Raw genomic sequence first — 27,444 nt, 5'->3', positions numbered from 1 at the left:
TCTCATCTGCAATATGGGGATAATACTGACTATGGGCTGTTATATATTGCTCTAATACTCAAAGTGCTGTTTAAATGCACCTTCACTCACTAAAATGCTAAAGTTTTCTGGTAAGGCTTTTAGGATGGTAATAGTTTTTAAGCTTCTATATGGATTATGATTTGTGTGTTCCTGGAAGATCTTCAGCTGTCTGAATAGTTGCCTGTCTCTTTGTATTCTGTTTTTGTATAACATTGTAACTCTTAGTTTCATTGTTTAACTGATTGTTAGCTGCCTGGAGCCATTTTTAAAGGATGGAAGGTGAGATAAAGAAGTGTGCTAAGCAAATTAAATGGTTGTGGGGATGGGTGACCACTCCACTGCTGTTGGCTTTAGTTCTCTTTGGAGACCGTGGGTAGAATATCCAACACAGCTCTAAGTCAGGGCCCCATCAGTGCAAGGATTTCTGCTTGCGCAACAGGAATCCCCCCTCCCTCTGGGAACCTCCTAAATTTATTCGGGGGGTTCCTCCAATCCTCCAGAATAGATTAGGGGAGGGTGCAGGGTGAGATCTGTTGTGCAAGTAGAAATCATTGCACTGACGGGACACTTTTTGGGATACGACCCAGTGCTGAGCGCCAGCTAATTGTCCAGGCATTTTGACAATCCATGGGTGGGCCTTGTAAACTTGTGGCCTGACCTCCTGGGGAGCCCTTTTCATGAAGGGACACAGTTTATCAGGCAAGGAACCTAATTATGTGGCGTAGGTTCCCCGCTGGGCTTGTCACACCCTCTCCAAGCATGCATGTTTCCTGTTTTTTGTGTTTTGTTTTTTGTAGGAGGAAAAACTGTGCATCATCCCCTCAGGCAGTCCTGTGGAATCGGACGCCGCAGCCTGAGGACAGGCTGCCTCTCCAGAGTGTGCATGAAGGAAGATCCTCCAGCTCCTCTTCTTCCAACCACTCGGAGAACTTCTCAAGGCTGGGCAGCAGCCCTCTGGAAGTACCCAAAGCCAGGTGAGATGATGCAGTGAGGCTTGTGTCTCTTCGCGCTGATTGGAGAGGGGGGAGCACTGAATGGGGGTTGCCAAGCAGCGCACAGCAAGTGAGATGGTCTGCAGTAGAAGGGGTGGTGGCAGCATTTGAGCAGAGTTCTGTGTCCTCTTGCAAGCAAAGGAATTTGGGTTTCATTTTAAAAACTGCATTCAGAAGAAATCGATCATGCAAATGTACTCAAATTTCCTTCTAGAGGTCTCTTTGGAAACCTTTCAGCAAGTGCCGATTAAAGGCATAGTCTAGAAAAAGCAAAAAGCATTAGCTGTCCCTCTCTTGCAGTAAAAACACAATTGAAGTGGCAATTTGCTGCTCTTTAGTTCCACCCAGATTCTGCCACCTAATCCATCTGCTCTTGCTGCCTCAGTGATAAGTTTGGCCCCAAGTGGCAGAACGTGGAGAAGAAGAAAGGCATTGAGTTTGGAGATTGGTGACCCTTAGAGGTGGGGGATCTTGTTCCTGTGAAAGGAACAAGAAGCTGTGCTGGGTTGAGCCAGAGATCCCTACAAAGTTCTGCTCAGCCCTCTTCCGGCTTTGGGGATTTGGCACTGTCCACTATTTTCAGACCTTCTTTTGATCATGAGATCTAGAATCTTTCTTAAAGAGGAATGGAGTTGATATATTTGGTGATGCCAAGGTCTGTTTCCAGACTTCAGATCGTGTGTGCGCACAGCAAATCCATAGCCAGAGGGAAATGCATATCTAGCAAAGCTCCCTGTTACATCTGGGTGTGTTTTTTTAGCATTCACAGATCTACTGGTACGTTCCCCTGGCTCAGCCTCTTGCTTGGAAGAGAATGCTTAGAGGAGACTGTGTAGGTTACTTTGGGCATGGCTAGGAGTTCTGTGCAAACAGAAAACTTCTCTGTGTGTGTGGGAACTGTGGTCTTGGGGGTGTTGGGGTACTGTGCCATGTGCAGGCAGGCAAAGTTGGGCAGCCTGGAGGAAACTTTCCATACAGTACAGGTAGAGCTCAATGCAAAATTGGTGAGCATCTCTTTCAGATTTGGCCAGATAAGTGGAGATGGGTGGGGGCAGCCTAGGAAGAAGGCAAAAATTGGGCTGTGTTTGCTATATCATTTGAAACTGCTTCAGGACCCAGGATCAGTAGTTTTTAAAAACTGCATGGTCCAACACTTGGTTAGAACTTGAAAAGATCTAGAGGTTACCAGCTGCTATATGCTGGCGATATAGTTAATATTGCACCAGATCTAGTCATATCTGATGGCAATGCAAATACAAAATTTTTTGGACTAGAATTGCAAGGAAAATGGAGCAAATTATCAATTATAAATCTGCAATGTGCCCCATAATTTTTTTCTTTTGGGAAAAATGAAGGCAATAGCTGCAACAAAAGATAAAAATAGTGAAGGATTTGTTAGCCACAGCACAATAGCAATATATTGATGAAAACAGCAAATCCATTCAGTTAGTGAATGGGGAAAGCAATATGGCATAGAGTCCTTATGTAAAAGATATCTTGCTATCAAAGACTGAGAAAGTGTGATATATATATGAAAAACTCAGAGTTGATGTAGATTTATAATATACAGGAATGGTAAAAGCCATTAAAAATAGTGGGAAGAGTATTAGAGGTGATATGATTAGAGATGAAATGGCCTAACATATTTCCAAGAGAAATAGAATATTACCCTCCAGCATAGATTGCTGCAATTTCTATGTAATAAATAGAATCTCGGATGATACAATATCAACTATTATGTATTTGTGTAAAAATAAAAATTAGTGGGTTTTTTTTCAAGAAATGGGTTCAAATCCAATCACATTGCTAGGTTTTTGGCAGAAAGCAGAAATAACCCAATCTTAGTTTAGAAAGCTCATGACCTACAGTTGGAGGTCAAAATTTGGATGATCGGCAGGCCAGGATCTGATTGTTTTTTCTTATTCTCATTTCATCCTCTTTGCTTTACAACTGGGTGGTGGGAGAAGGAGAACCAGGCGGCAGTAGAGAAGCAGCTACGCTGAGGCAGACATCTTTTGAGACTCGGAAGCCAAGAATAGCTGGAGTCTGCTTACTCTGGCCTTCATATAGGGCTCGGATGGGGAAACTGTGGCCCTCTGGATGTTGTCCTCCGGGTTCCCATCTGCCCCAGCCAGCATGGCCAGTGGGCAGGGATGATGAGAGTTGTAATCCAACAACATCAGGAGGGCCACATTTTTCCCACTGCTGATGTAAGGTATTAATATAGAACATCCCTCCAACTTCCTGTATGAAATAGGAATTGCTGCTTAAAACAGCTGTTTCTTCTTGGCTGGATATGGATAGGTGTCTGTGCATGAGCTTGTGTGAACACTAGAAGGAGTAAGGGTCATAGAACAGTCACAGGTGTCATGTTGGAAGGGTCCTAAAGGTTGTGATATGTCAGGGTTAGGGCTCCAAATCCCACCAGTCCCAGCCAGCTTGGCCAGTGGGCAGGGAAGATGGTAGTTTTAGTCCAGCTACCTCTGGAGGAGGGGTCCGGACTCCCCATCCCTGCTGCTAGTCCTCTCCTGTGGGTTTGAGCTTGGGGTGTTACTTCCAACCCTTAAGCCAACAAGAACCCTCTTGAGTCGTTAACCAGGCAAGTCTGAACGATTCAAAGTGCTTTACTAAAAATGTCAGGGTATTGATTACAGTAAAAAAGTAAAACCAGCTTGCGTCAAATACAGCTTATCAATGAGCATGAATTTGGAAAGGCAAAGAGATAAAAAGGATGGGAGATTAAGAACTAGGTTTGAACCAAAAGGTATCCTGAATCTGTAGTAAGTAAGCAAATGGTTATATAAAACAAAGCACATAGTAAAAAAATAAAAAATAGCCAAGCTGAAATCTCAATAAAATACAACTGAGATAGTATTAAACATTTCATGATACTGTTTTGGATTCAGAATATTGGTTCAGAACACTTTCTGTACCTACTGCACCCTGAGTTGCTGCTTCAGCGTCTGAACCTGTCTGTTCTATCCTTTGGTGTGAGAAGAGACTTTGCTCGTGTCCCTTACATTTGAAAAAGAAGGTTGTTTGGGCCTGTAGGCAGGTAATTTCTTTTTGCGGTTGGCTCCCATTTCAGGGAATTAATTTACTACAGAAATCTGTCTCAAAACTATTTTTGGCAGCATTGTAAAAACCTTTTTTGATTCAGGTTGGCGGATCTTCATCCAAGTATTTGTTGTGCTTTGTCACTTGTGAAATTGTCTGACATCAGGTTTTTATCTTGTGACTTTTTGGCCTTGAGTCTAATTGTATGTTGCCTAGACTTTGTGTTCAAATTAGGCACTGTAAAAAAAAAACCTCAGTGTAATTGTGCAGCTGAATATTGTCCTCCTAAATCCACCTGGCGAGCTATCTTGGAGTGAATTTTCTCCAAGTATAGGAAGGTATGATGGTATCAGGCATAGCATTGTGTTACATATGTACATTTATTTGCATGTTGAATGCAAAATAAATGAGTGCAGCTCTTAAAGCATGGAGCAATCCCTCACACAACTTAATACCCTTTTAAATGTTAGGATAGAACATTTGTCCATCTAGATTAAAACCTGGTAGACTTGACAGAGGTCACATAAAAATGCCCCAATAATCATCAGTGGGCCATCCCTGTGTGACATGAATGGAAAAGGAAAAGGTTGCATTGCTTTCTTTCTAGGTGATGGTAAGCCTTGAGAGCCCATTTGATATCTGGGGAATATATCTTGGTGGTGTGTTGGGAAACTTGCATGAGGAAAGCATGCATGTTAAGTCCCCACAGCTGTTGTGGATTCTCAGGCAATCAGAAGAGACCCAGGTGAGGGAGGGGAAAGATGATACAGTGAGCATCAGGCACAGCTACTTTTTGCATCATAGCTGACACTTGCCAACATGTAAATATAATCATGAGGACCAGAAAGTGGCTTCTCAAAAAGGGAGAAAGCTGGGCGTTCCCAGAATGCTATTTTTTCAAATTATGTTTTATTTCCTATAAAGTAAATAATAACATTTTCAACTCCCCCCTCCCCCAGGATGCTATTTTAGCAAAATGCCACACAAAATTGCTATGGGATTCGCTCATCTGTTTGGTGCCACATATTGCTGACCTAAGTCAGGGGTAGCCAGCTACCAGCCCTGACCTGATTCTTTCTGGCTCCCAACATCACAGCTGCTGACCCAGCCAGGGGAGTTTCCTGAGAACTTGGATGGAAATGTGCTTCTGGGGCCAACAGCAGCACCAGAGATGCTTCTGTTGAGCTGGCCAGCAGCTCATCAGCTCTTCCAACATTGGAACGGAGGGCTGCTTCAAGCGCTCTGCAATGATGCAGAGGCCTCTGAGATGTCACTTCAGTAAGTGTTGGAGGTCTGAAGTGCTCTTGGCCAGCTCAGAAAGGGACACCTTCTTTGCAGCTGTTGGCTCTGGCAATGCCACGTCCTGAGTTAGTCCTTAGGAAGTGTCAGTGCCCCAGCCATAGCAGCCCTCAGTGTGGCCCTCCCTGCACAAAAGGAAATGCTGCCTAAGGGACTACTGCTTCTGTGGTAGAAGCATCATCTGACCTCCTATAAGGCAGCTGCCTATCGGTGCGTCTAGCAGAGCACTGTCTACTCTGACTGGCAGCAGCTCTTCAGCATCTCAGTCAAAGGTCTTTCTCATCACTGCGACTTGATCCTTTACAGCAGGGATGGGGAACCTGTGGACCTCCAGATGCTATTGAATTACAGCTCTCATTGTCCCTCACCGTTGGCCATGCTGAATGGGGCTGGTGGGGGATGAAGTTCAAGATACCTGGAGTCCTCATCCCTGCTTTAAAATAACATGTTTAAGCTGGAGCCACCAGGGATTAAATCTAGAATCTTCCGCCTTCTGCATGCAAAGCATGTGCATCTCCTCTCCTTTTTTTGCTCCAGAAAAGGTGCCTTCCAGCGTCTTCTGCCCTTGATGCTGCTGGGCAGGGAGGATCTAGCCCCTTCCCCCAAAGGGGTATGATATTGTCATCCCTTGCCTGTGTGTTGTTGACAGCAACTTGGCCAGGGAGTGTGTGGCTTCTCAGGCCAAACAACTCTGCCATTTCCGATTTATTTTGTCTGTGGACAAGGTAGCCACCCAGGTGGCGCTCCCTCTTTGAAGACCATGCTGGGGCCCTGCCATGCCGACATGTGCAGCAGTGTCCTTACACTTTCCCCTCAGGGCCAGGACAGAGTCTTTCCTTTGGAGGGAGGAAATGACTGCACGTGGCTTTCAGCTCTTATGGACTCGTGGCCATGGTAACAAAACACTTATCATCTGCCGCAGTGAAGAAAGCGGGCATTCCAGTGGGCCAGCAGCTGCTACAATAGGTAACTTAATTGGCTACCTGCCATTTCCTGAGCGTACTGACAGGCAGGAGGCGGGCAGGGCGAGTCACGATGGGCCGTTGGGAGTGGGAGGAAGGAGGGTGTGAGACGAACACTGAGCGGTACGCGTTACTTGGGAAAAGGAAGAGAAGGTGGGTGGGTTTTCTTTTTCCCCCATGAGAGAAAGAGTCTGCCATTTTGTGGGGATACTGGCAGGCCAGGCAGAAGAAAACCCCGCTGGTTGGCTATCTCTGCAGGCTGGAGCAGGGAAGCTTAATTGAAGCCAGATAGGCATATTGGAAGTTAAGCTGGCAAGTGCATGCATCCCAGCACTTGGGTTGCCTGACGCTGTGAATGAGTGAAAGGAAATGGTATCACTCAACCTTGCCCTGTGGGGGCTAGTCTGCTTTCTTAACAGCAGGGGTGAGGAAGCCTTGAAGGCTTTTCCCTCTTTCCTGACTGCCCCACGCAACTGCACCCAAGGAGCTGGCTCCTGAAATGGGTTGTTTAAGAGCAACATTTCCCTCTGTAATCTCCACCTAATCAGCATGTACCCTATTACAAATGAAATGTGCTTCAGTAGCTTAATTGCCTGTAAGTATGTCTTGTGCCACATTTAATGGGGGAAGCTGTACATACTTTTTTCCTGAACGGAGATGCATCTGTAATATTTTTACCCAACTGAGGTAACCCCAATACGAAGCTAATCACAAAACATTCTGCAAGGAGGACTGCCTGGTACTTTGCCCAAGATTGTTTCTCCCAGGCCAGCACTTGACGTCTGGATGGCACATTCTGCATTTTATTATTGGCTAGACTGTGCAAAATGCGCCCTGTGGGCCAGTGTCTGTTCCACAGTAATCATTTGCCTAAGGAGCAAAGGTGATGCTGCGGGAGTGTTTTGGGGTGTCTGCAGGTAGTGGGATTAATGCCATGTAAGATACACACAGGACACTAATATGGCTTAGCAAACTGGCTAAGCAGTGTCTGAATGCACCTTTCCAAAATCTATTAGACAAAGCTGGCACAATGTGCTTGAATCTGCCCAGGAACTCTGGGTCCAGAGGCAGCTTGTCAAAACCCGAAGAATAGCAGCGGTTCCTGGTGATAGGTAGCATGGAAAGAGCTGTCAGTGTGGGGGTGGAGGCATTGGCTTTTCCCACAGTGCTTCAAGATGCTGTGCTTCCATATTTCCTATATTTGCCTTGAATGCTTGTGAGATGGTTCTTTAGTCGCTGCACTCTCTAACAGATGGACGGAAGTTGACACTTTGGTTTAATACAAGAGATAGAGAACCTATGGCCCTTCCATCATCTCCATCCAACATGGCTGGTGGTCAAGGGATGATGGGAGTTGTTGTCCGGACATGTCTGGAGGGCCACAGGTTTCTTCTTTCCTGGTTAAAACTGAAAACACAACTACTGCTCTGAATGCATAGCAGTTTCCAGTATCCTCCTTTCCTCCCCTCCTTACCCAGTTTTTTTTACATTGGACACCAGGCTGAGTCCAATACAGGGCCTGTTCAGGTTTAGTCTGAGGTGCTTAGATGTGGCATGATGGGTCTCCCATGTCCAGAGATTTCTCCAAGGCCTAAAGAGATTTGTTTGTGCCTCTGGTATGGTTTTGCTCACTGCAGTTCTTGTTCAGGCTTCTGGCTGGTGAATCCAGCTTCTGTTTCCATCTGGCCATTTTGAAGAATGTCCCAACAGTTTGCTATGACCAGGGGAAGCCCATGATGTCATCCAGATGAGCTGCTGGCAGTTGGTTGCTGCTTGACATGAAGGAGGAAACAGAGGCTGGCGCTGCTGTGGCTGTGAGCAGATATCCTCTCCTTGCGCCGACTTGTGCTGCAAGCATCCTGGCTCTTGGCCCTGATGGTTTTCTAATTATTACCCTGGGTCAGGCCAGTAAGTGCTGTAATGTGACAGCAAATGGGCATGGCTGCCAACTGTGTTGCTCACTTGCCGGCTGTGCCACTTCTGGGTCCTATACAAAGATCTTCTGCCATCCAGCTGCTGTTAACAGAGTAATTATTAGGTTTCTGGTCTTTATGGTTAAATATTTATGGATTGGGAATGCTCCTTTATGCCATGTCTATTTTTTAACAAGCAGCTGATTAAAGCAGGCAAAAACTGGCAACTGCTGGCCAAAGGCAGCATTAGTCAGTGGGGGAAGTCGCTGCTAAAAAAATAGAAACAAGTAAAAGTTCTGTGCCCAGGCAATCTAGATTTTTTTTCAGCAAGAAAAGCTGGTTTTTGCCACCTGCATAACTTCATGGAGGTTGTAGAATTTTGCAAAAGAGAAATTAGCCTATATATACAACTGTTACTTTTAATGCATAATCGAATGCTAATCCTGTGGACATGCTAGGAGCCGGACATTGAAGCCTCATCCATAACACAAACAGCTGAGAATCTCATTTGAGCACCCCTCTTGAGTTCAGAAATGTCAGGCAGTGTTGCTTGCCTACTTTTTCAAGTTTATCTTTGCAGTTTTAAGGGCCAGAAACTTTTTTTCCCTAAATGAAAGCAGAGATTCTTAGGAAATTGAATTCTTCACCTGTTGTCATATCCATTTTTTCTTCATTTGGATAGTATTGTAGTGTGTGCACACTTGTAGCTATTGATTATACTGTCTGCTTCTACATTGGACAAAATGCCTTCCTAATAATTATAAGGGTTCCAGCCACCCCATTACTTTCCACGTCCCCATTTTTCTATACCCTCTCCTTCCCTCCATCAGGCAGTCAGCATTGCATGGCCACTGAGCATGCTCAGAACATATCGTACCATTCTTGGATTCCCTTGCCCCTCTCCATTTTGGGATCTGTGGTGGACACACGTGTACTAAATCCTCTCTTGGATTTCTCCATTATTTCTGTGGGCAGCTCTCACTGCCATCCTGGGGAACACTTAAATGTAGCTTCTCAGTGTGAATCAGGAATTGAGTTATCCAGGCAATGTGATGGTTCATTCTTTCCTTTTTAGACCTGCGTCTCTTCTTCAATCCTCTCTTCCTAGCCTGTCCATTCCATTTCCCCCTCCCACTCTGTCAGTTGTTTCCCCCTCAGTCAGTCAGCATTCCATGGCCACTGAGTCCCCATTAGTCTGTTCTGGGAGGTTCTCTTCCTCCCTCCCCCACCTTAGGGCTTTGTCTAAAGATTTCTTAACTCCTGCAAACCTTACAGTCTGAAAACCTGAGTCTTCTGATACCTTCCTGTTGTGTGTGGGTGATGCCATTTGGGCTATATTTGCATGAGCAGGTGAAGACTTTGTAGGAAATGGAGGAAATTATGACAGGAACATAGGAAGCTGTCTTATAGCAGGTCAGATTATTTGTTCATCTAGTCTGGAAGAACTCTGTTCTGTCCATAGTTGAGCCCTGGCATGGGGCCAGACTATAGCTTAGAGCAGCCTCCCCTAACCTGGTACCTTCAGAGGTTGTTGGCCTACAACTTCCATCATCCCTGATCATGGAGCGTGCTGGCTGCATCAGATAGGAGTTGTAGTCTAACAACATCTGAAGGGCACTAGGTTGGGGAAGGCTGGCTTAGAGCCTATGCTTTGCATGCAGAAGTTCTGGGGTTCAGTCCCCAGCACCCCCACTTGAAAGGAGCAGAAAGCAGATGACATGTAAACCTCTGCCCAAAACCTTGGTGAGCTTCTGCCACTTAGCACAGGCAGTATGGAGTAGATGCACAAGGCAGACTGATATTCATATGACAATTTATTCCAAAATTAAGTCCAGTGAGCCTCATCTGAAACCGAACCCTGAATCAAAGCCAGAATTCCACTCTTAAGCTACCACCGTTTGGTATTTGTGGATTTTTAGGTTCCCCCCTCCTCCCCTTTCTATCTGACTGGACTGACTTGATTTGAGGCAAGAGAAGCCAGAGCTGTCAGAAACCTAGATAGCTCTTCCTGTGAGCAAAAGGTGGTGCAGTAGAGATGAGTGACCTAATTAAGTGAAGCCCTTTCTCCAGAGCTGTAACTTAAAAGAATCTGGGCTGCTTGGAGACCCAGCGGATATTAATGGTCTTCCTGCTAAAGTGAAGAGCACTGCTATGTTCAGCCTGTCTTGCCTTGCCTTCTTTATCCTGCTTTCTCTTCCAAGGGGCTGACTTGTATGCTGTAAGAAGTTACATAGGAAGTTGCAGAGTCAGCCCATTGGTCCATCTAGCTCAGTAATGTGTACACTGACTGGCAACAGCTCCCCAAGATTTCAGGCAGAGGATATTCCTGGAGATGCCTGGAATTGAACCTAGGACCTTGTGCATGCAAGGCAGATGCTCTACCACTGAGCCACTGCCTTCCCCCTTCCTCCATTTTGAGAGCTGTTGGAGTAGAGTGGTGCACTTTAGACATGCTCTGCCATGATTGGAAATGGCTGTGAGCAGGTGCCTAGAAGCAAGCTCCATGCTCAGGCCTGCCTCTTGAGTAAAGAACTCCGAAACATCTCTTACATTAATCCGCAACAGGTCATTGCTGCTGGTTCTCCTTTCCTCCGTGTTGACCTGAAGTTTAAGGCCAAGACACTCTCTGACCCTGTTGATGCTAGAATACTTGCTTTTCAAAAAACAAACAAACTCATGGCCAAAAATATGTGTTGGCATATGTGTTTTACTGTTCTTGTTTTTGTGCTTGCTTTACTTTTGTTACTGTGAGGTTAAAAGTGGATGGAGCATTGTGATATAGATCATTGGAATAGCAAGTGTATCACAGGGCATGGACAGTGACCCAATCTCTTTCCATATGAGCAGTCTGAAGTCCCATTCTTATTGGAGGCTGACCCATATATTGTATTCCTCCGTAAATGGGCACAGTCCATGGTTATATGTCATGCAATACAGGATGCCGACTGCATAAGCAATTCTTCAGCCTCTTTACGAGCAGCCTTCCCAAACCTGGTGCCCTCCAGATGTTTTGGAGTACTACTCTTCTCGTCAGCGCCAACCAGCATGATCAATGGTCAGCTATGATGGGACTTATAGACCAAAACATCTGGAGAGCACCAGGTAGGGGAAGGCTGCCCTAAAGGAATGTGTGATTGATTTTGCTTAGTAACAAGTGGAAACAAGTGTCCATAATCTAAGCAACATAATCCTGCAGCCCAGATCTTACCTTTTTTTATTTGTATTTCTTGCCTCTAGTCCCAAAGCAGCACTCAGGGCAGCTATGTTTTCCTACTCATAGAGATCTGCAGTAATCTTCCCAACCCTTCCATGGAGCAAAATAGTGATGTGCTCAACAAAACCAACTTTAATACAGCAGTATGGAAAAGATGAAGGCCATCGTGTTTTCTGGTATAACTGTTTGCCATACTGGAAGGAAGGAACAAACCTCTACTACCCACAATTCTCAAACTTGTCATACTGAGAGCTACAGTTCAGGTTTGCTTATTTTTGCAGGTTGACATGTGTGTTCTCTTTTTTGAGCTTCCCATGAGTTGCTTAATCTCATCTGTTCTTAAAAAAACCAAAGGGAGCCGTGTTGGTCTATAAGAGAAAATACCTCCAAAATCCACAATTGAGCTATACTTTTTATTGGGCCCAACCGAAACATCACAAAAGTGTGGGAAGCTTTCAAGTTCTCCAGAGACTTTAATCAGGCAAGATGATTTTCCAGTACTTGAAGATGGACTTTGCATTTTGAGGTCTGCATCCCCTTCAACACTAGGTAATACTATTAGGCTTCAATTGACTCTGTTTACCTAGAAGAAGATTTATGTAACTTTAAAGTTGACAACAGTGACATTGAACTTGTCAAGGATTATCAGTACCTGGGCACAGTCCTTAACCAAATGGAGACAATAGTCAAGAAATCAGAAGAAGGCTAGAGCAACTATGAGAGAACTAGAAAAGATCCTCAAATGCAAAGATGTATCACTGAACACTAAAGTCAGGATCATTCAGACCATGGTATTCCTGATCTCTATTTATGGATGTGAAAGTTGGACAGTGAAAAAAGCGGATAAGAAAAAAAATCAACTCATTTGAAATGTGGTGTTGGAGGAGAGCTTTGCTCATACCATGGACTGCAAAAAAGACAAATAATTGGGTGTTAGAACAAATTAAGTCAGAACTATCACTAGAAGCTAAAATGATGAAACTGAGGTTATCATACTTTGGACACATCATGAGAAGACATGATTCACTAGAAAAGACAATAATGCTGGGAAAAACATAAGGGAGTAGAAAAAGAGGAAGACCAAACAAGAGATGGATTGATTCCATCAAGGAAGCCACAGACCTGAACTTACAAGATCTGAACAGGATGGTTCATGAAACATGCTATTGGAGGTCGCTGTCTCATAGGGTCGCCATAAGTCGTAATCGACTTGAAGGCACATAACAACCACCACCTAGTACACCATCTAGAATTAACCCTTGGCTTTGCTAAATTACAGACTGCTATGTGTTTTTGCTCTCTGCCTATATAAGAAGAAGCTACTGGATCAGGCCAGTGGCACATCCTGTTCTCACAGTGGCCAACCAGATTCCTGTGGGAAGCCCTCAAGCAGGATCTGAGTACAAGAGCACTCTCCCCTCCTGCAGTGTCCAGCAACTGGTTTTTGGAAGCATACTCCCTCTGACTGTGGAAGCTGTGTATACCCCAGGAGCCTATGTATTTTGTTCAAGGTTTGGGACAGATCTGGGTTCATAGAATCATAGAATTGTAGAGTTGGAAGGGGCCTATAAGGCTATCGAGTCCAAGCCCCTGCTCAATGCAGGAATCCAAATTAAAGCTGCTTTGGGTAACATCTTGCCTGATGAAGAGTTCTGGAGAACTTGAAAACTTGCCACATATCTGTATGACATTTTGGTTGGATCCAATAAAGGTATTGTCAAACAGTGGATTTTTGGAGTTTGATCTCCTGTGCTCACATTCTTCAAAATGGAGTCTGTGCTAACTAAGCATCACCTGCCCTATTCAGCCGCAGCAAAGTGCAGAAGTAGTTTTTAATTGGCTTTACTTCATCACGGTTTGCCCCAGGAAAAGGCAGTGATTGTTCATCTGTGTGAGTGAGAAAGCATAGATGGATCACAGAGGAAGAAACATATGAAGGTCTGCGTATGGGAGGTCAGTTGGTGACAGAAGGTAATAAGAACATCCAATCATCATGTTCCTTTAGCTAATAAAAAATACTCACACAAATATAATTCCAGCATGGGTTATGAATTTGAATATAGCACCAGCAGCACAGAGTTTCAGACATCTAGTGCTTCTTATTAAAAAAAAATGTTTCAATTCATCCACCAATATGTGGTTTGGTTCCTGCTGGCTCCTTTTTCACCTCTCTCACCTGGAAACGAAAGCTCCTTGAATCCTTGCTATCAGAGGTTTCTCATTGTCCTGCTGGTGGGCCACTCTGCAGTAATTGGCTTGTTAGTCATTCTCCTCTTCTCTTCCATAGTAGTTGGATTAGCTGTATGTGAGCATCTCTGGGGTCTTGTTGCCTGATGACTATTAGTTTGGAGCAGAAGGGGAAGATGAATTCATTATTTGAAGTGTTGGCTATTGTTAGCTATTGCCATCTTCCCCCTCTTTTTTTTTTAAGGCTTGCTCTCAACGTTTCCCTGTCCAAGGATCCTAAGCCAAATCAGTCTTCTGTATTTGTACTCTAGTGGCTCTTCTTGGCAGAAGAATGGGCTTGAAACCCTGAGAGGGTGTGGAGAGAAGAAATTGAAGACAGGAAAGTGTTGCCTGCCAGGATGAAAGATTAGAGCCATGGAGTTTCTGGAACATTCTCCCAGCAAAAGGGGACCAGTTATTCAGTGAATATATAGGGCTACCTTTGTGTTTACAGACTGTTGGTATTGTCAGCTGCAGCCTTGCCCAACCTGATGCCTTCTAGATTGTGTTGGACTAGAACTCCCATGAGTCCTAAGCATTGGCCATGCTGGCTGGGGCTGATGGGAATTTGAGCTCTACAACATCTGGAGGGTACCTCCTTGGCTACTCCTGTTCATTGTGATGGGCAGTGGCTCTGCAATGGCTTGGGTAGTAGTGTCTCTTCCTGTCTCTACCATTTGAGATCCTTCAAATGATATAGGAAGGGCCACAGCTCAGTGGAAGAGCTTTTGCCTTGCATGCAGAAGGTCCCAGGTTTGATATCTGCCATCTCCGAGTAAGGGCTAGAAATGTCCCTTGTCTGAAATCCCAGAGAGCCACTGCCAGTCAGTGTAGTCCATGGACCAGTAGTCGGGGTCAGTATAAGGCAGCTTCCTGTGATGTTTTGCATGCAAGCTATGTGTTCTTCCCTAGAGGGCTCTTCACAAAGCTTGATTCTAGCCTCCATTGGTGCCTCTCCAAACTCTTCATACCTGTTTTGTCCTCTGTTCCCAGATGATAGGACTCAAGTTCCTGCTTCTCCCTCTCCCTCCCCCTCTCCCTCCCCCTCCCCCTAATAGGTTGTCATAAGCAAAATATCTGTTCTACATCTCCAAATTTATTGAAGGTTATCTGCACTAAAGTATAATCCAGATCCAGTGACTAACATGACTGCAATGTTATGCTTGCATTAATCATGTTGATCATTGACACTTGCAAGGATGATTTTAGTTTGCAGGAGTTGGGCTTTTGTGGAACTTGAAAGAAAGAGGTGACAGGGAGCAAGGCAAGAAGGGACGTGCACTTCAAGGACTGGGAAGAAAGATCCCTGGGAGGATGGACTAAGCACATGAACCCTCTCTGCTGGGCATCTTACCCATATCACCTTTTTCTCAATAGTATTTTTCCCTTCCACTCTTTTCTGAAGCAGTGAGGGCTGGAAATTTGCTTTTTTAAAACAGGGAAAAAATGGAAGCTGAAAATATTGGGACACTATGTCAACCACTAGGGGAAACCCTTGGCATTGAATATTTTTTGTGGCTGTGAACTTCGTGTCCGGCTTTGGGCTTCTGTGGACATTCCAGATCTATTTTTGGCTTCTCTCTTAATCTCTTGCTTTGCTGACCAAGCAACTTGCATTTTCTTCTTCCTGCATTTTGCTCTTCGTAGCTGCTTTCCAACAGATTTCTAGTTCCCGGTCAGACTACTTCATTGGCAACCTGAGTTGTGTGGACGTTGCTAGAGTGTACAAGAAGGTCAGACTCCCCAAATCCCTGGAATACCTCATACACCCAGAGCAAGTTGTGTTAAGATTAATTTAAACTTGAGGCTGAGAGTTTGAGTTGCGTTCTCTCTCTCTTCTCCCCCCTCCCTCCCATTGAATAAGTCTTGCTGTGTTTTTTTAAGAAGTGCTTAAAAAAAAACCCTATGACAATCTGGTGCAGGCACTGCATCACACGTTCTCTTGTTTTGGGACAATTCCTCTACCAAAACAATATTTCCTACCAGCTAGTACTGCAGAAGTCCTCTTTATTCCTGCACTCTACCGTGGAGATCTGATTTCAGACAGTGGATATGATGGAGATCCTGCTCTCCCTCCCCCCCCAAAAAAAACATTTATCTCCACATCAACGATATTGATGTCCTTCCAGTCAAGACCATTCTTTTTCTCCCCCTGACCAGCCACAGCCGAAGCCCTTTCTTCAGTTTACATGAAGGCTTTCTTCAAGCCAGTCATCCTGCCTGCCAGACATCCATTGTGGAAGGTGGGGAAATGGCTGCTATCACAGCAGTGGTGGAAGTCTGTATGCTGGTTGCTTCAGGGGGTCGGTAACGCTTGACCCTAACAGATACATCTGTTCCTTTTTCTCCCTTTTCACTTTCCTTGTGCTTCTGGCTCCCCCACGTTGCTGCTTCTCCTCTTTTCTGCATCTGTGCAAACGAAGCTTGCTGGCTTCCTTCTTTTCAAGCGCTGGCCTGGTTTCAGAACTCCTGCTGCAGACACCTTCCTAGGTGAAGGCAAGCAGACTTCTGAGTAGTCTTCCTCTTCCCTCACCCCCCCCCCCAAAATACCCTTTGCTTTGTGGATCCCTGGTAGGAACATAGGAAGCTGCCTTATACTAGGTCAGGCCTTCTAGCTCAGTATTGTCTACACTGACTGGCAGCAGCTCTCCAGGGTTTCAGGCAGGGCTCTCTCCCAACCCTACACGGAGATGCCGGGGATTGAACCTCGGCCCTTCTGCATGCAAGGCAGATGCTCTGCCACTGAGCTGTGGCCCTTTCCCATCCCTCCCCAGTAAGATGGCTGGGGATTGCCCAGTTTTGTCTTTATTCCTGGCACATTTCTGTGATGGGAGTCCTCTTCACCAACCAAAGCTGTAAGCAGAAAGGGAAGAAGAGCCAGCTACTCCCTTTGCTTGACACGTAGGTAGTTGGAATGGCAGATCTCAGGAGTTTAGTGATAATCGCCATCCATGGCCACAGTTCATGAGGCAGAAGGTCCATGTTCAGAGTATCCTGTATGCCACTGAATACCAGTTGCTGGGGAGCAAAATCAGGTGAGGGATATTATTGTCCTCTTGTCCTTACTCCTGGGTTCTTTGGAGGCATCTGATTGGCCATGGTGGGAAGGGGGATGCTAGAATAGTTGAGGTTTTGGTCTGACCTACCAGGGCTACTCTTAGTGTTACCTGAACTCAAAAGGAAGCAGCATATCCCCCTCTTTCCTGAACTATTGGGTTGGTCATAAGAAATGGAGCACTTTTTATGCTGGATTGTAAGCCGCTTTGAAGATGTTATGGCTGAAGAAGGCAGGGTATAAATAAACGTAAGGTGTAGAGGGATATCCTGTTCCATTGAGGGTCCAGTGAGCCATTGCAGCCAGTTGATGGGCCAGTTTTTGTAAGGAGCCATTCCTTGTGCATTGAAATGGCCTTTTCAGGTAAGGAGGGCTGATGTGTCTGCAAAATGCCAGCAGCTGCTGGGGCTCCAACAGAAAGCAGGAGCCTGAAGTGTCTCTTATAAACAACAACAAAAAAAGCTTCTTTGTGAGCTTGCTGCTGCACAGTTGGTGGCTGATGCTGCTTTGCTCCCAACGGATCCGTTCCTTCCAAATCACCCAGCTTGTACTATTGCTTAACGCTTAGCACAGTGTGTCAGTCTTGAAGTGCCAGCTGAGCATTCTGGGATGGTGGAGCAAGGATGTGAATGTGGCAAGGGGCTGAACGGCTTATCTTTGGAAGGAAGATGAGAACTGGGCTGCACGTGCGCTGCTCTGAAATCCGCTGGAGATCTCCTCTCTGCTCTGCTGCCCTCTGGGTTCTTTTCTTTGGTTTAAATGCCTGCTGCTGCTGTCTTGCTTTCTACCACCTCATCACCATCACGGCTGTGGTCCAGGCCTGCCTCCCATCTTCTAAGAAAAGGAAGCTGGGGATATTGCTTCAGGATTTGAGCTGTCATCCGGCTGGAAGGGACAGGGAACAAGAGGTCCTGAAGTTCCTCCCAGAAGCACCAACCAAGCCCACTTGTCATAGGATCATAGGAAGCTGCCTGGTACTGAGTCAGACCATTCATCTCTCTAGCTCAGTAGTGTCTGCACTGACTGGCAGCAACTCTCCAGGGTTTCAAACAGGGGTCTCTCCCAGCCCTACCTGGAGATGCCAGAACTTGAACCTGAGACCTTCTGCATACAAGGCAGATGCTCTATCACCAAGCTGCGGCCCGTCCCTCTTGTTCCATCCTGTGACCTCTACAGACTTGCATGGGATCATCCTGCTGGCCACACAATGATTGTGTGGTTGCCCTTCTTTGGGAGCAGCAGCAGTTTCACGGGCTCTTTTGGCAGGCTTGCTCTTAGCTTTTGCAGCTCCTGCATGACTTAACTGCTGATTTGGCCCAGTGTAGCCTGCCTTGGCTGTTCAGTGCTTTCACCCTCCTTAATGAGCTCAGCATCCTTTTCATTCTCGCTGTCTAAAGGAGCCATTTGTGGCCTGCCTTGCAACCTTGATGCCCACTATTGAGACAACAACACTGCCACTTAAACTCGGAGGTGCCAAGCACCGGTGGAGGGCTTTAGCAAAAGGGCATGTTGCTGAATAAAGCCACTGACTTGCATCATCTCCTCTTTTTTCTCTCTCTCTCTGCCCCAGATCTGCTGACCATTCTCTGCCTGGATCCTCCATCTCTACCGACTTTGGCAGCTGGCAGATCGTAACAGGGAGTGGCAGTATACAGGAGCAGGCAGACTCCTCCCTGCCTTCCAGCTTCCCGGATGAACTCCCTAACAGTTCCCTGTAAGTGTGTTGAGAGCTCTCTGGGGGAGGGGCTGTGCTTTGCGTGTGTGAAGCCTCCGATACAGTCTTCAGCAGCCTAAAATTGGAATAGTGAGGCTGAACAAGGCCTTTGCTGGAGACTCACCAGGGCCATTACTGGTCAGGGTTGATTTGCTCACACCAGGCTAGCTGGTCCAGTGGTCCAACTCGGTGAGACAGTTCTTTATAGGGCTCTTCCCTTTTGAGAACATGCTGATGGCTGGCAGTGCAAGTGACTCTCCCCCACTTCCCGAGCCCTAGAAATGCGATACATCTCTTAACTTGACACTGGATGCCTGCAAGACTTTCCCTTTGCTTCCATTGGACGTACTTCTTCCATGTGATTAATGTCTTGTCTTGGTGCAGACCTGGGTGCTTTTATCAGTCCTATTGTTAAATACAGATGCTCTCTAGATGGGAGCTGGGCCCCTCCACGGAAGCGCAGCCAGTTCTGAATCTTGATTTCAATGTGTGCTTTCGTTAGGCTGGTCCTTCTTCTTTCCCCCCTTCAGCAGTGCGGCACATGAAGCTATGGGACTTACACATTGATTGAATTTGTTCACACTGAGGTTCTGGGGACAACTTGTATATGTGTGTGTTTTTTCCTCAGCCAAGCCTTTTGTTTTCCTTGGAGGGGTTCTTGCTCCAGGGCCTGTGGAGTTTCTTGACCTTTATTTCCCTGTGAGCCCAAGATAAGGACAAACACTGTCATTTGATCCCCCTTTCATTTCTGTTCTGACAGTCCAGTCCTACACCCTTCCAAGGCCACTTTTGCATCCATTGAGCTAAGGAAAGATCAGAGTGGCAAATGCCTTTTATCTTACTTTGGATGCTGTCATTTTTTAATAGTAAAGCTATGCTGCGGATGGGGGAGAGGTGCACTATTCTTGCATCTCTGTAGGCAAGCCCATGTATTCAGCATTCGTTACCATGCAAATGGTCATGTCTGGTTGGACATGGGATGAGTAACTCAAAGTGCATTGGGACCTGAGCTCCCTGGTTGTGCCAGTGCAGGCTAGACCCCCTCTTCTTCCTAGCTGGCATCTTGCGGCGTCTTCTGGGCTGTGGACCATAGCCCTTTATTTTAGTTCATCATATTGACACCAGTGCCAGGTGGGTCCTTGGTCGCCTTAACAGGGCTGTGCTTATATTGCTCCTCTAGTCACTCTCATTGGCCTCAGTCCTTCTCACCAGAGTGAGGCAGAATCTAGCACCATGCAGTTGCCCAGTTTTAAAATGCCATGCTGATGACAACATCCTTGCAGCAATGACACAGTTCTCCACCTAGCATTGGAACAAGGAAGGGTCTCCTGTACAACAGGCTGGTCTAGCACATATTGGCGGGGGTGTATTCAGTCGATGATCTCCTGACTTTGAGGGGCTTGCTGTCATTGAACCAGCCAGGTGGTGCAAGAACGAAAGTGGAAGAAATGGAGACTTTTTTTCAAAGGAAAGCTAGTGATAGTCCTGTTCAATTTCATTTTGATATATTTCTTCTGAAAAAGCCAAAGCAAGAAGTTGGTTAGGCCCACAATGTAGCTCTGTAGGTAAAAGACATCACATTTCTAACAGATGACTGTTGCAGATTAGAACTCATTTGATCTGGCTTGTATCACTGAAACCTGGGTGAAGTTGATCTCTCTCAGTTGTGTCCACTTGTGTCCACCAGCAAAGACTAGGAAAGTGGCATTGCTGTGATCTATAAGAACACCCCCCCCCCTTCAGGCTTCCTATCTGGGTTCCAGTTTTGAGTGTTTGTATCTTGTGTTGGGCAATCAGAACAGATCAGAGATTCTGCTGATGGACTGCCCACCCTGCTGTCCAGCAGGCTCCCTGCCTGAAGTAACAGATGTGGTCTCCAATTTAGTGTTGAAGAGGACACTCCCTCACAGTGGATGTCACCCCATTGTCATGGTCAGACCACTTCCTGGTGAAGTTTAGACTTATGACTCCGATCCTTCCTGAATGCCCTGGGGGAGTTCCCAGTAGATAGAACAGGTGACCTTGTTGAAGCCCTTGTCACGCTGTGGAACAGTGAATCGCATCAGTCTCTTGACACGGTTGCCCCTGAGCCCAGCTTGCACCTTGGTACACCAGTGAGCTAAGGGCAATGAAACAGGCTGGACGATGGCTAGAGCACAAGTGGTGAAAGACGTGCTGTGAGGCTGATCAGGCACGAGTAAAACATCATAACCATGCCTACTGTGTGGCGGTCAGGGTGGCGAAGAAGGCACACTTCTCTGCCTCCATCGCATCCTCAAGTAGCCGTCTGGTGGAGCTTTTCCATATTGTCAGGGGTCTGTTTACATCAGTGACAGGAAATGGAGCTTTAGACCCTTCGGAGGCTCACTGTGAATTGTTTGCAAGGCACTTTGAGGGTAAAGTTGCTCGCCTCCGTAGCAGTCTTGATGCCCCATCCACATCTACTGTAGCCCGCAATGAGGTGTCCAGTGCAACATCTGCTACAACTTCTTGGGAACAGTTTCAGTTGATGCGACCTGATGACATTGACAAGGTGCTTGCGATGATGCAGCCAGTAACATGTTCTCTCGACCCTTGCCCTTCTTGGCTTATTAAAGCTTGCCGAGGGGGTCTGACCAAGTGGATCCAGAGTGTGGTCAACACATCATTGCAGGAGGGAGTGGTTCCAGCTGCCTTGAAAGAGGTGGTGATCCGACTACTCCTGAAAAAGCCCACCCTGGACCCATTGGTTTGTGACAACTACCGACTGGTTGTAAATACCCCCTTTTTAGGGAAGGTGATTGAGAGGGTTGTGGCGCAGCAACTGCAAGTACTCTTGGATGAAACAGATTATCTTGACCCATTCCAGTCTGGGTTCAGGCCTTGTCATGGGACTGAATCAGCCTTGGTTGCCCTGATGGATGACCTTTATCGGGAGAAGGACAGGGGGAGTGCGACCCTGTTATTCTTACTTGATCTCTCAGTGGCTTTTGATACCATTGACCATGGGATCCTGAGGTGACTTGGTGAGATGGGTATTGGAGGCACTGTTCTACAGTGGTTCTGATCCTACCTCCAAGGTCGCTCTCAGAGAATAGCATTGGGTGACTGTCTTTCAGCCCCCTGGCAGTTGTGCTGTCAGTTGCCTTAGGGTACCATCTTGTCCCCCATGCTGTTTAACATCTATATGAAGCCCTTGGGAGTGGTCATCAGGAGATTTGGGGCGAGGTGTCAGCAGTATGCTGACGATACCCACCTGTATTTCTCTGGAACATCTGAATTGGGAGAGGCTGTGCAAGCCCTGGACTGCTGCCTGGACTCGGTAGTGGGCTGGATGAGGGCCAATAAACTGAGTCTGAATCCTAGCAAGACGGAGGCACTGTGGGTTGGTGGTTCCCGAGTTCAGATGATTGGTCGGTTGCCTGCTTTGGATGGGGTCGTACTCCCTCTGAAAGAGCAGGTTCGTAGCCTGGGGGTGCTCCTGGATCCATCTTCGTTGCTAGAGGCCCAGGTGACCTCTGTGGCTAGGAGTGCCTTTTACCAGCTTCGGCTGATAAAACAGCTGCAGCCGTTTCTGGACCGGCATAGCCTGACCACTGTTGTCCACGCACTGGTAACCTCCAAGCTGGATTACTGTAATGCGCTCTATGTGGGTCTGCCCTTGAGGTTGGTCCGGAAGCTGCAGCTGGTGCAAAATGCGACTGTGAGACTGCTCACTGGAGCAGGGTATCACCAATATGTCACCTCACTGCTGAAAGACTTGCACTGGCTGCGCATTTGCTACCAGGCCAAGTTCAAGGTTCTAGTTCTGGTGTACAAAGCCCTATACAGCTTGGGACCAGGATACCTGAAAGACCGTCTTACGCCTTATATACCCAGTCGATCATGGTGCTCCGCAGGTGAGGGCCTGCTGCAGATACCATCTTATCAGGAGGTCCATTCTGCACAACATAGGAAACGGACCTTTAGTGTGGTGGCACCTACCCTTTGGAACTCCCTCCCCTTAAACATTAGGCAGGCGCCATCTCTGCTATCTTTTCGGCACCTATTGAAGACTTTCTCTTTCAACGAGCCTTTTAAGTTAAGACCTATCCCAGTCTGCGTCTGTGTTAGAATTGCTTTTAATATGTTTTTTAAAACACTTTTTCCCCTGAACAATATGTTTTTACCCCTTTTTATTTAAGATGTTTTTAAATCTTTCTTTAAAGTTGTTTAGTTTTAATGTATTTTAAGGTCTGTTTTTATGATGTTTTAAAGTGTTTTTAGTGCTTTTGTTTGCTGCCCTGGGCTCCTGCTGAGGGGAAGGGCGGGATATAAATTAAATAATAAATAAATAATAAAGTATTAGTCTTGAGGAACCTCAACTGTCAGAGCAGCTATTCCTCTCTGTAGCAGTGGGGGGGCAATTAGGATGGCTCATCTCAGGAGGCCTTTGGAATACAGAGGATTCTGGGAGGAGGGTATCTGGTTGGCATGGCTGGCATTCCTGTCCATACTGTGGTTACTAATGTAGAATCGGACTGAGCAGTTGACATGAATTGCCCCCAAGCCCCCTCTTCCACTGAGCAGAGCCTGATCAGCTCCTTGCTACTTTGGGAAGTGAGGCCAACAAAGCAAATAAGAAGATGACTAGACGCAGCAGAAGGCGCTTGGCAGAAGACACTTAGACAAGTCCGGCCACTTCATGTCTACTCAGCCTAATGTTCCCTTTCTGAGCAAGATGGGTTGGTGGTTGCTATATAACTCTAGGTGCTCTTGAGTGAAACTGACTGCTTTGATTGCCCTGTTGCATGACCTATACTTGGAGTGTGACCGTGCTGATCCTAGACCTTCATTGCCATCAATGGCTGGCCTGGGAATTGGAGGCATTGTCTTGCAAAGATTCCATTCCTAGCTGGACAACCAATTTTTGAAAATGTTTCTAGGGACTCCTGCTTGACACTTTGGTATTTAAGCTCCATAGATTATTTTTGGGTGAGGACATCTGGAGGTTGGGGGTCAGCTGTCATCAATACACAGAAGATGGACAATACTATTTTTTCTTTTCATTAAGTTCAGATAAAGCAGTAGAAGTGCTGAATCAGTGCCTGTCCATGGTGAAGGACTGGGTAAGAGCCAATAAACTGAAGCTCAGTCCAGAGAAGATGGAGGTACTGTGGGTAGGTGGTTCATCTGCCCAAGGGAATTGTATACATCCTGTGCTAGAATAGGGTTGCACTTACCTGAAGGAACAGGTTTGCAGCTTAGGGTGCATCTTGTTCAGTCTTCCTCACTAGAGGCACAAAATGGCATCTGTGTTTACCGAGTGTCTTTTCCCAGCTCAGGCCTGTAAATCAGCTGTGACCCTACCTGGACAGAGAGAACCTGGCCTTGGACATTCTTGCCCTGATGGGGCTGCCTTTGAAGACTGTTCGGAAACTGCAGCTAGTGCAGCATGTGGTTGTTGGATTACTAACAGGGACTTGGTGTTAGGATCATATTACATCTGTCAGAGCCAGCTGCACTGGCTTCCACTGTGTTTCCAGGCACAATTCAGAGTGCTGCTTTTGACCTTTTTAAAGCCCTTCATGGCTTAGAATTTGAAGGACTACCTTTCTCTATATGTATGTACCTACACATATATTAAGATCTTCATTGGAGAGTCTCCTAAAGGTGCCCTCACCATCTTAAGTGAAGTGCATCACTGCCAGAGAAGGCTGCTTTAGTGGGGCCCCCCCAATGGTAGAACACTCTTCTCCCCCCCCTCCCAAGGTTCCCTGGGGCCTACTTTATTGTCCTTTGGTCGCGAGGCAGTCCCCCTTTTTATTTTCCCAGACTTTTTAGATGCAATTGCAAGCCTGCTGGTTGTATTATGCCACTTGTATAATTTTGTAGTGCTTTGCTTCTTTGCATTTTTATATTTACATTTTAAGTGTGTTATTTTGGTAAACTGCTCTGGGAATGATTGAAGGGGCAGTAAAAAATCAAGTCAATAAATGAGACTGCATTGAGTGGCATAATGGGGAGACAGTAATTGGGGTTTTTTTTGAAGCTGGATATGCTTTTTCTCAAGAATAGCTATAACGAAATGTAGCGCGATAGCAGAAGGTGCCTACAGTTTACACAAAGATATAAAGTATACATAAACCGAGACTTAATAAACCACATACAGGGTATTTCTAGTATTTTGACTTTAAAACCAAAACTATGCCCATAAGTTTTCATCAGAATTCATCTTAAAAAATAATAATGTAGGCTCAGCATTGCTAAACTAAAATCTACGGAAAATCATAAATCATATCCCACTTTTGATGTATCTTTTACTATTCTGAAAGATGTAAATTTAGCCATTACTGCAAAGTCCTATAATTTATCCATTCATTTGTATTTGGTAGTTTTCCGTATTTAGCATAAATTATCATAGCAGGTGCTGTCATAGCTAGTCAGCTCATGATGTTGTTTTTGTATTCGTTCACGTTAAAAGAAAAAGAGGATCCTGCCTGATTTGTATAGCCCAGCCTCTCAACCTGGTGCCCTCCAGATGTTTTCGAATACAACGTCCATTAGCCCCAACTTTGCCCCAGGTTGGGGATGGCTGGTATAGTCAAGTATCTTTTCCACTGAGGTTTTTGTTCTCTTCCAGTATTTAGTGCAAGGGCCTGTCTACTGCATATGGTAGAAGCTCCTCTGTGTGTCTGTTTAGACACTTCCAACAACAAATATTGTCACTGCTAATTTTACTTGTGGCTCTCTAGTGGTCGTAGACTCCGACTCCCTTCAGCCTCAGCCAGAGTGGCCCATGGTCAGGGTTGATGGGAGTTCTAGTCCAACAATGGCTAGAGGACCACAGGTCCCCCTTCCCGACATTTCAGTAATCAAGGGCCCTGCACATCCTCCTCCATGTGTAACAGAGGTAAAATAAATTAAGCAAAGTATATGGAAATATGCTTAAATTGCGTAAGGTGTATGGCTGTCAGAGGCAATGGCCTATCCTGGGAGGGGGGATCTCATGAGGTTCCCAAAAGCATATGTGAGGATGAGGGTGAGGCTGGCAGGAGTGGATAATCAATAAGTGAGAGAATGATGGTTCACCCTTCCCTGCCTGCAAATTCTCCCCTGCAGATGCCCTGCCGACTGTGTTCCCTCCCGCTAGACTCCAGAACCAGAAGCAGGCAAGCAAGCTTGGTCAACAACTGCCTGTAGGGGGCACATTTGCAAAGAGAATTGGCAAACATGAGGTTACTCATCTCCTGCAGGCCCAGGTTTGGGAACACACATGTGCTCAGAGAATGTGTAGTTCTGTTTTGATTTATTTATTTTTAGCAGCTGTTTTGAGGATAAGAGATGTCTCTGGCATGAGCAGATTCCTATGGAGGACATGGAATCCCCATGCTGAGCCATATCCTAGGGTCCTGCATCTACAACCCCCACCACCATCATATCTGCGTGAAAGCAGCATAATGCTTTCTCTCCCCCACCCCTTCAGTAGCTTTTCAGGCTGCCAGTATTCTGATTCTCCTACAGCTGGGCAAATGGCCACAGCCTGGGTCTTGCAATGAGGGAAGCAGCTGCTCTGTTCTGAGCAGCCAGGATTTTTTAAAGGAGCCAGCGTAGGGAAGTGGGAGCTCCATTTTGGGGGAAATCCACAGGGAAAGCCTAGTTTTCCTAAGCTGTTAATCCAGACCTCTTTTTCTGGCCGCCTTGTAATTGGGAGTATGTAGGCCAGTCTATAATGAGGTTAGTGTAGTTTAGTTAATTGAGAACTCTGACTTTTTAAGGGAGGGGGGAGATTCTTTATAGCAGGGGTGGCTCACTTGTGGCCTTCCAGATGTTGCATAACAACAGCTCCCATCATCCCTGATGACTGGCCATGCAGACTGGGGCTGATGGGAGTTGGAGCCCAACGCCATCTGGAGCCCAACGCCATCTGGAGCCCAACGCCATCTGGAGCCCAACGCCATCTGGAGCCCAACGCCATCTGGAGCCCAACGCCATCTGGAGCCCACAGGTTAGTCACCCCTGTTTCACAGCTTCAGGTATGTTGGAGCCCTTGGACTTCTCCTAGAATTGATGGGGGTGCATGGTGCACATGGTGGCCGTATTTAGCACTTGCCATGACCCATTATTAGTATTAAGCAAATGGACTGAGTGGCTTCTTAACTCCATCCTCGGCACCAGCTCTTCGGAGGTATAGTGCCTTTACACCTGGAGGTTCCATTTAGCTGTCATGGCTCACTGTTATTGACAGCACCACATCTTGGTTGATGAATGCCAGAAGTGAATAAGAAGGGTGGCCATGTATTAGGAAAAACGGGGTTCGGTGACATCTTTTACAGGTTAACAGATATATTGTGGCACAAGCTTTTGTAGGCCAGAGCCCACAGTTAAATGCATGACGTGCTTTTTGTTGAGGGGGGATATACATTCACATGAACACTTGCACATATTTATAGCCAAGTACAGATGAGAGAAGGTAGAAGTTTAGAAGTAGTAAGTAATGAAAGGGAGAAGCCACTTACGCTTGTCTGAAATATTTCTTTTCTGAGTCCTGAGACTACTGCAATCCAGTCTCGGCAGATGCTCCACGGTCCAGGCGGCATGTTTATGGCAGCTCTTATCTTAAATCTGGAAGCTGTGCTTGCTTTGAATGAAATTAATGACTTTTTGTGGCAGAAAAAAAGACGGGTTGAGTGTATACCCCATGTAAACCAGTGCCCCTTGCAAGGAAATCAGCAATTCTCAGAGGAGACCTTTTCACTGTTTGGTACAAGGCCTTGTGGGTTTAATTCCAAATACCTAGCAAGGAGCTGCTTATTGCTGCTAGATTCCTGCCCCCACCCCACCGGCCCCACCCTGTCTGGACAGCTGCGGTGTCACTAAATGGGTAATTTCGCAGAGGAAGCAGTATGTGGCCAAAGCCAAGTCTTATGCCAAAGTCTTGTGTAATCTGCCGATAGCACTGTTTGTGTCTTGGAAGAGCTGCGAGCTCATCTGTAGTGACATGAAGTAAGCAGGGATCGCTCCTTCCTTGCC

At 46.2% G+C, this 27,444-nt stretch overlaps 1 protein-coding gene across 4 annotated transcripts in view; it reads left to right on the top strand.

Annotated features, from left to right (window-relative positions):
* The window catches only part of MTMR14 (myotubularin related protein 14), an 89,530-nt gene that overhangs the window by 56,517 nt on the left and 5,569 nt on the right, over nucleotides 1–27,444 (top strand). For 3 of the 4 annotated variants that reach the window (XM_061618904.1, XM_061618905.1, XM_061618902.1), the window contains exons 17-18: nucleotides 819–995; nucleotides 18,310–18,453. In XM_061618904.1, coding sequence (XP_061474888.1) covers nucleotides 819–995; nucleotides 18,310–18,453 — 321 coding nt within the window. The remainder of the gene's footprint in view (nucleotides 1–818; nucleotides 996–18,309; nucleotides 18,454–27,444) is intronic. The other variant, XM_061618903.1, reaches the window with a different exon arrangement.

This window comes from Rhineura floridana, chromosome 3 (genome assembly GCF_030035675.1).
Source record: "Rhineura floridana isolate rRhiFlo1 chromosome 3, rRhiFlo1.hap2, whole genome shotgun sequence".
NCBI lineage: Eukaryota > Metazoa > Chordata > Lepidosauria > Squamata > Rhineuridae > Rhineura > Rhineura floridana.
Note: the sequence above shows the minus strand (reverse complement) of the source record. Positions and strands in the feature narration are given on the sequence as shown.